Genomic DNA, 13,726 nt, shown 5'->3' on the forward strand with positions numbered 1-13,726 from the left:
CCACAAAGTTCCTTTGTGTCAACATTACTATCGCATCACGGGACAGCATGGGAAGGGTAGGAAAGAAAGAGGCAAGAAAGGGCTGAGAAAGCTGAGACAAGAACAGGCTTTTGCATTCAATATCAAATACAAATACACACACACTTGGCAAGAGTCAGGTCTGATCATTGTGCGTCTGGTGAAGCGGGAAAGAAAGTAATCAACAGGGATGAGGCATGGATGGAAAGATAAAAAAAATAATTCAAACAGAGCCAAATACTGAGAAATTGTAGCTGAAAGCTAGGCAGAGGAGAAGACGGAAAGAAATACAGTTAATACACCATCTGCTCAGTGTCTAAATATCTGGTCAGTATATAATACAAATGCCAAATCCCAACAATCCCAAAAATAAAATTACTTTTTCAATGCGTCTGTGTAACCTCTCAGTCATACAGGAGTGGTCCATCGATGAAAAGGTTTCTTCAGTCGTCATCTATACTTCTTTGAAGGTGTCGGACATTTCGCTTCTTCTCCAAGATGCTTCTTCAGCGAACTAGTCTTACTGGTAGTATCGGCCCTATATATAGTGTCCGGCATCACCATGTCTGGACAGTAGGGATATATATATATATATATATATATATATATATATATATATATATATATATATATATATATATATATATATATATATATATATATATATATATATATATATATATATATATATCCCCACAGCCTCAGGAAGTACATTCTCTGTTGGGCCTTTTTCAGGATAGAGTTGATGTTGACCTCCCACTTCATGTCCTGGGAGACTGTGATTCCCAGGAACTTGAAGGTCTCAACGGTTGACACCAGGCAGTTGGATAGTGTGAGGGGTAGCTGTGGTGATGGATGTTTCCTGAAGTCCACGATCATCTCAACTGTCTTGAGCGTGTTCAGCTCCAGGTTGTGACAGCTGCACCAGAGCTCCAGCTGCTCCACTTGTTGTCGGTACGCAGACTCATCGCCGTCTTTGATGAGACCGATGACCGTGGTGTCGTCCCGGTTATATCGATATTTTTTCGGACTCCCTTGAATATCGATATAACGAGACTTTACTGTATATATATATATATATATATATATATATAGCGCGCAGATACTACCAGTAAGACTTTAGTTCGCTGAAGAAGCATCTTAGAGAAGAAGCGAAACGTCCGACACCTTCAAAGAAGTACAGATGACGGCTGAAGAAACCTTTTCATCAATACTTTTTCAATGCAAATTCAGAGGGGAAAGAGGCAACTTGGAGGAGTAATTATAGTAATTATTGTATTGTAATTCGATCAAGGCCGACAGTGGCTGTGAATCACCAAGACCGCATGGCATTTCACTCAGGTTATATTTGAAACATCCAAAATTATTAGCCCAAAATGTGATAAGATCCGGTTTCTGACTTGTTAGTATGATTAGATTTAAAAAAAATTTCAACACAAGAAACTGCCATCTATTTCGACAAGGTGTGTAAAGTGCAAGAGGAGGACACGTTGTCACAAAACTGAATAAAAGTGTGAATGACTTTTTTAGTCTGAGTAAAAATGAAAACACTTTGATGGCGGTAGAATGCAAAGAGCAGAGCTTTATCACTTGATTGCTCAAGACTCTGAACCATATTCACAAATAACAAAAAATGTTGCACCATAAGTTTGTCACTTGAGTGGTGATAAAGCCATTTTTCACCCACACCACATCAACAATGTTACTAATGTTATGATTATTGGACAGTTGCTGTGTGGAGTTTGCATGTTCTCCCCGTGCTTGCGTGGGTTTACTCTGGGACCTCCATTTTTCTCTCAGATTCCAAAACCACGCACAGCAGGCTGATTGAACACTCCAAATGGTCCCTTGGTATGCGTGTGAGTGGTTCTTTGTTTCTGTGTGACCTGCGAACTGCCCAAAAGACATCTGTGATAAGCTCCAGCACCCTGTGCATCACTCGTGAGGAATAAGCGGTTTGGAAGATAAATGAATGAATGAATGAATGAATGAATGAATGAATGAAAAAACGAACAAAAATGAATGAATGAATGCTTTTGTTATTATACAAGATATGCAGCAATTTCTTCATTACTGTAACATCAAATGTTTAGTTGTATTAACCCCTCTTTTGAAATGTGTAATGGTTGGAAGAAAGACTGGCATGTACAAATAAATGAAAGCTAAGAGGTGGCAAGTTGGTTCATACGCCCATCCCTCTTTAATAAACAATTTATCAGCTTCATGCGGGCTCTGAAAATGCCGACACAGTTCATTCAGGTTTTACTTGAGCAAATCAATACTTTTATAGCGTTTGCATGGGAACCTGTGTGTGATGTCATGCTCGGGTAAATTAAGCGTATAGAATCATTCATGTCGGCAGCCACTGTAAAGGAGTCGATTAATAATACGCCTGATCCAAGCAGGAAAATGTGTTCATGGCAATGTCATCAGAATCAGAATCAGAATCATCTTTATTTCCAAGTATGTAGAACACACAAGGAATTTGTTTTCCGGTCGAACACGCTGCACTAGTATCATCAGCAAAAAAATGAGTTAAAAAAAGAGTTAATGGCTTGGGGGAAGAAGCTGTTTAAATGTCATGAGTCTGCATCACCATTTAGTACGCTGACAAAAATGATGTGTAGTTACGATTAGCATGCATCGGGTTATTTCTAAATGTAAACAACAACAGTGATAAGGTTCTGGTCTCCCTGGCTTCATTTCAGAATTTTGTACACTTAAAGGTATGGCATCTGTTCAAGGCCAACACTGACAAGAGGCACTTACAATCACTTCTCCTGATTGTAGAATAGATGGGCTTGATTAGCTAGCCATATCTGGTCCATACATTGATTTAATGAGAGCCAATCAAGGGGTCTACATGGAGCAACTGTAAATGACTGAATAAAGATTGATTTAATCACAACAGTGTAAAAACAAGGGGAAAAGTGTGAAAACAAACCCCTGTTTGACTTTGTAGCAAGCAAAACCGAAACATAAGAGTAAATTCTTTGCTTGTGTTGACATAGAGATAAATCGTGATGATACATGCTGGTGCATGAAAACAGGTAAAACCAACGGGGAAAACGGGGAAAAACCAAAAAGAGTCTTTGACCGGTTTGAGTGCAGTATATGATGCTCAAGTAGGCCAACCTCACCTTTTGCTTCCACCTTAAAATCTTATTCTTCATCTTCTGCATTTTCTGGGTGCTACATTGCTGTCATTGACGGCTCGAATTGATATGGGAGGACTCCTTGAATCAATTGCAAACATTTATGCTTCCCTCTTCAGAACTATTATAAAAATGCCAGACGTTACATTCTTCGTCACAACAAACAGCTTGAAAAAAAGAACCGTTTTAATTTCAATTTTCATTGTACAGAATCAATATACCATGGACACATTGAGAAAATGTATGTCAGCATGTGTCTGTTGCATCACAATGCGCCCTACAAGGACAGTGAGACTGAAGGCCAACCGAATATGTCGACAATAAGGCACCTGTGCTTCAAAGTACCGTAATTTCCGGACTATAAGTTTCGACTTTTGTTACAAGCTTTCAACCCTGCGGTTTTTGCAACGATGCAGCCAATTTATGCATTTTTTCTAACGGCCGCTAGTGCCGCTTGAGCACTGAAGGTAATAGTGAGACCGGGCAAATATATGTGACGAGGAAGACGAGCAAGTTTAATGTAACTTCGCACATGAATCGTGCATTTAAAGTAGCCCTCCGAGTTAATGGGAAGCTTGGATAACCCACGGCGAGAAATCGTTTACCAAAACTGGCCTTATGCGAAGAGCAACTTTTGCACAAGTGTGCCAGTGGATCCTGACAGCGAGCAGTGTGAAAAAAAAATCAACAATCACCAATGGGTTTTGAAAAGCCGGTCTGCTGCGTGACGGAGAGGACAGCACAAGCTCGGGATGACTTTAACTCTGGATCAAAGTGACACTTAAAGGACAACCGACACCATTTTTTTGTTTTCCAACTGACATCAGAAAAACGTTTTATAGCATCTAAAATACCCAAAACATGCAGGCTGATATTTTAGTCAAATGAAAAACACCAATAAAAATAACTTAAAAGTGTCCAAAAACTACTTCAAAATGAATAAGGAAATGGCCAGTTTCAGAAGGTCCCGCCCCCTTCCCGCTCACGCCAGGACGTCTTGCCTTGCTCGAGATTCAAAACAATGGCTTCAGATTCGGAGAAGATGCTTTCTTGTTACTCATCCAGTTAGGAATAAGATTCAAATAGTTCTGAAGAGGAAAGCATAAATGTTTGCAATCGATTAAAGAAGTCCTTCTGTGTCATTTTGAGGCATCTGGACTGAATTGTAGCATCCCAGAAAATGCACAAGATGGCGTCCAAGCTCTGTTGGAAAATGGCTGATTTGTCTGCTGGGAATTTGTGTCAGCTCATATCAAATAGTAGTCTTGTTGCAACACACAACGATTCACCATCGAGTTATTTATGTGTTTTCCTTCTAATTTCGCCATCAACACGAAATTTTCAGACCAAACAAAGGACCCAAAATGCATTGTGTGTCGTTTTCTCGGTCAGTGACAATACCTACCGTGACCTCGCGGTAGGTAACATCACCAACTGAAAAACAAGAATTCCTGAATATTCAGCACGAGTCTTAAAATGTAAAATATCGCTATAAGCGGTGGGATCTTTGCAAAATACGCTCAGTAGAAGTCATTTGAAGTGATTTTACAAATTATGGACACAACTTGTCCGGAGTGTGGCGAGGAATATATGACACTATTCCAATCAGATACTCAGGAAGAAGACTTCCATGGTTTCAGTTTACAGGAGGAAGATAAGGACGGCTCTCAGCGACTTGCTATGTTTTTGTAACCAGCCTTCTACGTGAGTGCTAACGTATTTCTTCCGTGTCTCCGTGACTCGGTATGACCTGTTAGCGAGTGCTAACATGTTGCTGCTGTGTTACTGCTGTGTCTTAGTGACTATTATTGGCATGTTTTTTTAACCAGCCCTGTTAGGGCTGTGTTACTACCGTAATGCTTGTTGTGTTGCTGCCCCGTAACCGGCCACTGTTTTGAAAGAAAAGTTAAGGTATATTATTGAAACTTTAAAAACTTTTTCTGAGTGCCGGTGAGGCTTATAATAATGTGCGCTCTTTAGTCCGGAAATTACGGTAGTACAAAATATCTGGTCAAAGTGTGAGGGAACTCACAAAGGTGTGCGGTAATTTATTCTCACCTGGTGTTATCAGAGTCGATGGCATGAAACAACTTCTCCAGCTCTTCCTCATTCAGCGTACCGTCAGAGAAGAACGCCTGGAACTCATCGAGAGAGAGTTTACCATCATCTGAAGGAGAAACACAAACACCCATTAGGAAACCAAGACATCACTACATATTTACGTCAAGACATAACACACAAAGACTGGCTGTAACCTAGCTTGCAATCGCAAACTGACAGACATTAAGTGTGTGATTAGGGGGTCGGCACTGTGAATTACACAATACGCTGTCGACACCTCCATACGAAAAGGAAATATCCTTCATTTTTGTGGCAAGGCTAACACGAGATGGGCTTGTTGCGTCACACGTGTGTATGATTTTGAAGTGCGCCTTTCAACCCTTTCATGTCTTTCAATTCCTTGATCTCCTTGATGTGCGTCTCACCCTGACGCATAGCACATGCTTGAAAATGGTATAAAAGGAGCTGTCGCGGGACAGAGAGATAGGGCGAACCACGGGGCAGAATCATCTCAGACTCATCTCGGACTCGCAGACTCAAAGAGACTTGCAAAGACCCGCGCAGGCGTCCGGCTCACGCCGGGCGTCGGACGGACATCACGGCACGACTTGCTCAACTCCACGCCACGATCAAGCTCTGCACGTCACCTGCCTGGGAGATCTGACAACGAACCTACTTACAAATAAAGAGAACCATCAAACTCTTTATTGGCGAGCCAGCCAGGAGCATTTTTTTCCCTCCACCTCAGCCCAATCAACTCTCCAAATGGAAACACCCAAATTTCCCAGCCGCCCGTGAACCCGGCATCTTCACAGCAAGACCCCTCGAGCCGAGCTCCCGATGGGCCGCCACCACCCCGTGGGCGCCCCGACCCCGCCGTGAAACCTGCCGCACCCTGATGGCCAACATCGTCCAATTCGCCTGCTGACTCTGCAACTAGCTGCATCGTATATGTCCACGATCGCACATCGTCGGACATCGCTTATGTCCACGATCGGACATCGTCGGACATCGTTTATGTCCACGATCGGACTTCGGGAAGACGCTTCATGGCCGCCACGGCCGCCGACGTCAGCGTGCTTCCTCAGCGTCCTGCAGAGCGCCATGGCAGCGCGATCATCGCCACCGTCGCCGATGACCGGCCTGTCCGTGCCCGGCAGCATGGCCAACCCCACGCACCTTCGTCCTCACAATCCCTCATCGATTCTCCGACTTGACCGATTCCAGCCGAACAACTCACGGTGAGAAGACCTTCCAGCATCGACTCGACGGCCGCGAGGAAAGTTTCCATCGATCGACTCAAACTGGCAGTCGTAGAGCGCTCTTTGCCGTGCTCCCGTACAACGACTTCAGGCACCACGAAACCTCCTCTGCAACCACCCCACCGACGACTGCCATGCCCGGTGACCGTCATCTTGCCTGGCCTCACCATGTCGCAGAATGACTTTTGTTTTTATTTCTTTTTCCTTCATCGCTTTCACCGACTTCGGATCCAGGAGGGGAGCCCTGTTGCGTCACACGTGTGTATGATTTTGAAGTGCGCCTTTCAACCCTTTCATGTCTTTCAATTCCTTGATCTCCTTGATGTGCGTCTCACCCTGACGCATAGCACACGCTTGAAAATGGTATAAAAGGAGCTGTCGCGGGACAGAGCGATGGGGCGAACCACGGGGCAGAATCATCTTCGACTCATCTCGGACTCACAGACTCAAAGAGACTTGCAAAGACCCGCTCAGGCGCTCGGCTCACGCCGGGCGTCGGACGGACATCACGGCACGACTTGCTCAACTCCACGCCACGATCAAGCTCTGCGCGTCACCTGCCTGGGAGATCTGACAACGAAGCTACTTACAAATAAAGAGAATCATCAAACTCTTTAGGCTCTCTTCCATCACACACTGGTGTTACAGTTTCCCCGCCTTCCATGATGCACGGAGGGAAAACAAACCCTTGGTAGCTGCAGCCTTTGGATGATTTTCTCTTAAATACAGTAAGCGGATGTTTTAGCAGTGTAACGTTGGAGTTCAAGCTGTGTTTACTGTAACATTTCGCAGCTCTGTGTTTTGCCACATTAACACCGGCCCCAAGGCAATTTTGCATTGCTGTAATGCGCAAAATGCAAACTTTCACTTGCCAAAGGAGATGAAAAATTGCTTATTTACAGCTTTGCTGGTTTTTCTTTGTTCCTCTACTATTGACTCCAGCACTGGTTGAGGAAACCTGACGTCTTGTTCAGTTTATGTGCGATGAACTATACGAGTATGACATTTTTAATAATAATAATAATACATTTATTTCAAGCGCCTTTCAAAGCTCCCAATGACACTTTACAGTCACAGACAAGCATAGATACAATAATAAATATAATACTATTGTAAATATAATACAATAAATAAAATACAATTATAAATAGAAACAAGAGATACAAAATGCAATTTTAAATAGAGGGTTTTGAGATGGGATTTGAAGGTAGGAAGATAATCGATGGGGGAAGAGCAGGTGAAATCTCTGTACCCCATCGTGCTGAGAGGGGCAGGGTGGGGCACACAGAGGTGGAGCGAGGAAGATCTGAGGGAATGAGAGGGACAAGAAATTCGAAAGTCTGATATGAATTGGGGGGGGCAAGGTTATGGATAGCTTTAAAGGACAACCGACGTCTCCGGACATGTTGTGTCCATAATTTGTAAAATCGCTTCAAATGACTTCTACTGAGCGTAATTTACAAAGATTCCACCGCATATAGCTATATTTTACGTTTTAAGACTCGCACTGAATATTCCAGAAGTCTTGTTTTTGAGTTGGTCCTCACCCTACGTCACTGAAAGAACGCCCCTGATTGAGAAAGGACATACCTTGCATCACCTCAATGCATTTTGCGGTACTTTGTTTCGTCTGAAAACTTCGTGTTGATCCGTGTTGATGGTGAAATTAGAAGAAAAACGCATACATAATGCAATGGTGAATCATTGTATGTTACACCGAGACAACTCTTTGATATTCATTGACAAAAATTCCAAGTTGAATAATAAATTTAAAAAAATATTTCCAACGGAGCTCTGCCGCCATCTTCTGCATTTTCTTTGACACTACACATCAGTCTTGATCCGTCAAGATGACCCAGAAGACCTTCTTTAATCGATTGCAAACATTTATACTTTGCTCTTCAGAACTATTTGAATCATATTCATAACTGAATGTGTAACAAGAAAGTATATTCTCCGAATCTGAAGCCATTGTTTTGATTCTTCAGCAATGCAAGACGTCTTGGCGTGACGTCATTAACTGGGGGCGGGACTTTCTGAAAATGCCCAATTCGCAGCTCATTTTTTTTGCAGATTTTGGACACTTTCAGTCATTTTTATTGGTGTTTTACATTTGACTAAAATATCAGCCTGCGTGTTTTGGGTATTTTAGATGCTATAAAACGTTTTTCTGATGTCAGTTAGGAAACAAAAAAGTGATGTTGGTTGTCCTTTAAATATATAAAGAAGACTTTTAAAGTTGATACTATATTTGAGCGGGTGCCAGTGGAGCTCTTGGAGGACAGGGGTGATGTGATTTTAATGTTGTTCACACTGTTGACAATAGAATTTAAGAATGGTTGTTTATGTTATTCGTGAAACAGAGATACATTGCAGTTTGTCACTAGAGCTGAGAGACAAAGCTGGTGTTATTATAATTATTATAGTCATGTTCAGATTAGGCAGCAGGTGGCGGATTTGTGATTCCCTGCTCGTAACACACCTGCTGCCAATCTCCTAATTATTCCCCAGAGTATTTAAAGAGTGTCATTCTGCCATTTATTTGCTGGTGAATTATTTGCCTTGCCACTGCTCGTGTCCCAGTTTTGGTATTTCACGATCTTGTTCTTGTTGTAGTGTTTCATGTAGCTCTCGGTCCGATGTTGTTTATTACTCCGATTCTGATTGTTCATTATTCGGTGTGTTTGTGAAGTCGGTAATTTCGTTTTGTGGTCGCTTATTTGTTTTTTCTCCTTGCCTTTGTGCAAGTGCTTTTTGTCTTCGCGTCGTTCGTAATTCCTGGTCCTTATTTTACCAGCACTGGTTAGATTTTTGTTGGTGCGTATTTACGTCACCAAAAAAAAAAGAAATTGTACCGTAAACCTGTCTCTGTCTGCGATTTTGAGATTCAATTACTTCCTCCGCTCCAAACAAAGCAAGTCTTCTCTCCGCATCGTTTTTTGACGTGACAATTATTATTTTCAATCAAACAAATTAGAGAATTGTGTTATTTGTTTTTCCAAGTCTATAGAATTGAAACACCTAAAAGTCAAGCTGGAACTGTGATTTTCTTTTTTTTTCTTAGTTTTCAATTTGTCTCAATTTGCCTGTTGTAAGAATTGTGTTGGACTGCCTTCCATCTGATAATCACGTCAATATTCTAGACAATGTGGACAGTCAAAATGAAGGTCTTAAATTGTACACATTCTATCTAAATCATGAGAAGGAGACACTCTCGAGATGGGCCTCATTAAATATTGACAGAAACTATAATTGGGCATGTGGATCACTCAAACAGTTCTCTGTGTGCTTGTGTAAGAAGTCATCACTGACTCCTCACACAGAACAAAGCCACGGATAAAGGGTCACAATGTTTTAGAATTATTTGACATACTTTATTAAATAATTTAAACATGCATCTCTCAACCAACCCTCCATGCATCGTTTTTTTGAACCGCTTATTCTCACAAGGGTCATGGTGGCAAGAGGGGGGGGAGTTTGCTGCAGACTTTCCCAGTCGTTGTAGGGCAGTCGGCGGGGGACACCCTGAACCGATAGCCAGTCAATCATAGGGCACATAGGAACAAACAACCATTTTCACTCACACTCAGACCAAGGGAGAATTTGGAGTATATTCAATCAACCTGCCATTCATGTTTTTGGAATGTGAGGAAAAAAAAAACGAGGATCTGTGGAGAACCCAACAGGCACGGAGAAAACATGCAAACTCCACACAGGGAGGCCGGAGCCGGAATCAAATATGGGAAGGAAACCAGTCAAAGTCAAAGTCAGCTTTATTGTCAAATATGCTAATATGCATGACATACAGCACAGATGAAATTACTGTCCTCTCGGACCCAGCATGCAAGGCACTTATAATTACTTTAACAAACCAGAGTACAGGGGCGCCGTAAAGCTAAAGTGCTGACCAGTTGCTGCCCTTGTGTTGTACTAAGTCTCAATATGTGAACTGATCAAGACTTCCGAAACGTCAATTGGAACAGTCGAATCAACGTCCTGAGAATAAAATGACATGGATTCATGAGACTATTCACCGGGATCCTACTTAGTAGCTACGAAATATTAATACAAATACAGAACACAAACACAGCTGATTTTTTCAATCTTTTTTCAAGTATGGATTTCAGCCAAGTAAAACAAAAAATGGCCAAATTCCTACTGCCTCTCTGAGTCAGTACATCGGCAGGAACACAATGTTGATTGTTTCAAAACCTCCAGTCAGATTTAGGCGGACGCCAAAAGAAAAAAGTCTCAAAAACGCGGTGACGTCGTGGGCCCGACGCGGCTTTCTCGAGCGCCGACCCCCACCCGCCTCGGCGTCGGTGGACACTCCCCCTCGCCGGTGCCATTGTGACAGGTAGGGCAACACCATTACGCACTAGCTGGCCAAAATTGTTGTACGCGTTTGTGAATAAACAGTTATTTTGTATCCTCATTTTGTGCAATGCTGTAATATTCTCTGTTAAGATAAATGAATGTAAGTGCCTTTCAAAACTCTCAAGTACACTTTACAATCACGATATAGTCCGAAGCACGAAACAGGCTTCTGATTGGCTGCCGTGCCAAGCATGCAAATTGCCAAACGAATGTTCGTTTGGCAATTTTTGAAAGGTGCTTAGTAAGAGCAGCCACATGGCATTGAGCAGACAATGCAACGCAAACATTGCATTGTGCACCATGACGACAAACGACAACTGCAGCAAAATCTTCAGCAAGGGATATTTACCATAAATTAAGCAAGGGAGCATTTGTGGTAGGTACTTCCTTAATTAAAACAAAATCCTTTACAATGTATACTTCGCAACAATGGTTTTTTTTTTTTTTTTTGGTGATTAGTTGTCTTATTGTGTTTCAAATTGTGAAAAAAGGGGCAGGCAACTTTATGGGTGGGCAGGAAACTTTATGGCCGGGCAGGCAACTTTTCAGAGTTGTCTGCCCTGGTGTCTGCTAACTTTTTGTCATGAGTTTCAGACATGATATTGTCTATTCCAACCAATATAACAAAAGTTTCAGAACACTTTAACAAGAACATATTAAGTTGGTGAGGTAGTCGAGTGGTTAGCACACCGGCTTCACAGTGCAGAGGTCGTGAGTTGAAGACCCGGTCCGGCCTCCCTCTGTGGAATTTGCATGCTCTCACTGGGCCTACGTGGGTTTTCTCCGGGTCCTCCGGTTTCCTCTCACATTCCAAAAACATGCATGGCAGGCTGATTGAACACTCCAAATTGTCCGTAAGTGTGAGTGCAGATTTTTGTTTGTCTCTGAGTGCCCTGCAATTGGCTGGCAACCAATTCAGGGTGTCCCCCGCCTCGTGCCCGAAGACGCCTGGGATCGGCTACAGCACCCCTCGCAAACCTAATGAGGAATAAGCGGTACGGAAAATGGATGGATGGATAATGAGTGAGTTCAAAATTTCCAAAAAGCAACGAGTGGGGCAATAAAAGTTTTGTTTTTTATTTATGGTTAACAGCACGTCCCCACTTTATTGGAATGTCCCTTTGCAAATTGGACCTATTTTATAATAAATTTCGCCGTAGTGTTTCAAGTGTTTAAAATGCAACCCCAAAGAATCAAGTCTTGAGCCAGTAAGACATATCCGGTATGTAAGTTATATTGTTATCGATCAGAAAGCTGCTATGGGTAAATGTCACAGCAGCTGTTAGAACTAAGCAACAGAGACGATTCATCCATGAAACACATCATATTTAATTGACGTCCCCATGAACTGACGACACCAAAGAAAGAACATCGCCTCCCTCCAACCATTTCTCTGTTTCTTGATCTTTGCCTCCTTGATAAAATCCCTAGTGGGATGAGCTAACATATGAAAATTTCCCATAATCAGCCTAAAAATGTATTTCACGGGTTGTCTCTGTTTTACAGTTTCCATTACATTTGATCAGTGATATGATCACTGCATCACAGGGCTGCTGTGAAATGTAAATTTCTCCACTCTGAGACTAATAAAGGCAAATCCAATCCAATCCAATCCAATACAATACAATACAATACAAAAAGTGTTTTAATTGAATCTGACACAGTCTGCTCTAGGTAAGTGTTTATTTGTCCTATCACGAATTAAAATTTATTTTGGAGGGTATTTAATCGTTCTTAATCACCCTTTTCTTATTTCATTGCCATCCATTAAGAGAATTTCACTGCTTGGGTGGACTGCAGCAAGGGAGGGTTATTTTCCTGGATTCACCGCTCATAGGACTGATTGTCTCACCACATGATGCTGAGCCGGATATCAAATATTCATTTCTCTGCCCTCAAAGTGTGCTTGTCCTTGAGTGTGCTTGACTGGATGCCGCAGGTTGAGCTGTGGGGCCCCTGCAGAACAGTCAAAATCCACACGGACTGAAACATTGCAAAGGGTCCAATTCAAATGTGGTCCAGTAAAAGTAGCCTTCCTTCCTCCTTATTCTGTTTCATGGGTGCACTTTAAGAATTTCTAGGTAACGCTAAGCTGTGTTTTCAGCACATTTGATAATGAGTGTTAAAGGGGAACCAGTGTTACAATTTAGTTGGGCTTTAATGGGGGACAATTTGGAGTGTTCAATCAGCCTGCCATCCAGGGGGGAAATCGGAGGACTCGGAGAAAACGCGGGCCCGGGGAGGACATGCAGACTCCACACAGGGAGGCCGGAGCAAAGATCGAACCCACAACCTATGCACTCTGAAGTTAATGTGCGAACCACTCGTCTACCGGGCTACCCTTATCTTATAATATATAATAAACATTACTATATACTGCAGTTCTCTTTCTATCCAGTCTCACACTATTCCTTCTCTGGATGCGTAGAAGAAAACACATGGAGGCTGGCATTTGGAGGGTGTGCTGAAGTGCACATCATGTTCTGTTGTACTGCATTCATGCAAGGCATTATTTTGGTGACACTTGGCATAACCTCTGCTGTAGAAAATGGAGATTCTGCTGTTCCGTCTGGCCTCATATATTTATTCAAACTTTCTGGCCATAACTATTTCCAACATTTCCCTCTGGCACAGCAGAGAAGGAGTGCTGAGAATCAAGGCACTGGTGTTTTATTCAGCAGTGACCCAGTTTCCTGTCAGGAACCAGGAAGCCCAGTTAAACCTACTTAGGTATTCACCATTAAAACAGCAAAAGCAGAAGCAGAGTAGCAGACGATTTTCCACACAGGGAAGAGCAGAGAACCTGTTTATCGTATTTGTACTCCCATTTTCACATGGTGAACCGATCAACAG

General features: G+C 42.4%; 1 protein-coding gene across 1 annotated transcript in view; it reads right to left on the reverse strand.

Annotated features, from left to right (window-relative positions):
• The window catches only part of necab2 (N-terminal EF-hand calcium binding protein 2), a 135,887-nt gene that overhangs the window by 74,335 nt on the left and 47,826 nt on the right, over nt 1-13,726 (reverse strand). Inside the window, exons 3-4 of the mRNA XM_088997457.1 lie at nt 5,232-5,340; nt 2-27 (exon numbers count right to left, since the gene is read on the reverse strand). Coding sequence (XP_088853583.1) covers nt 2-27; nt 5,232-5,340 — 135 coding nt within the window. The remainder of the gene's footprint in view (nt 1; nt 28-5,231; nt 5,341-13,726) is intronic.

Source organism: Hippocampus bargibanti, linkage group LG05 (genome assembly GCF_051943395.1).
Source record: "Hippocampus bargibanti isolate YZ-2025 linkage group LG05, ASM5194339v1, whole genome shotgun sequence".
Lineage (NCBI taxonomy): Eukaryota > Metazoa > Chordata > Actinopteri > Syngnathiformes > Syngnathidae > Hippocampus > Hippocampus bargibanti.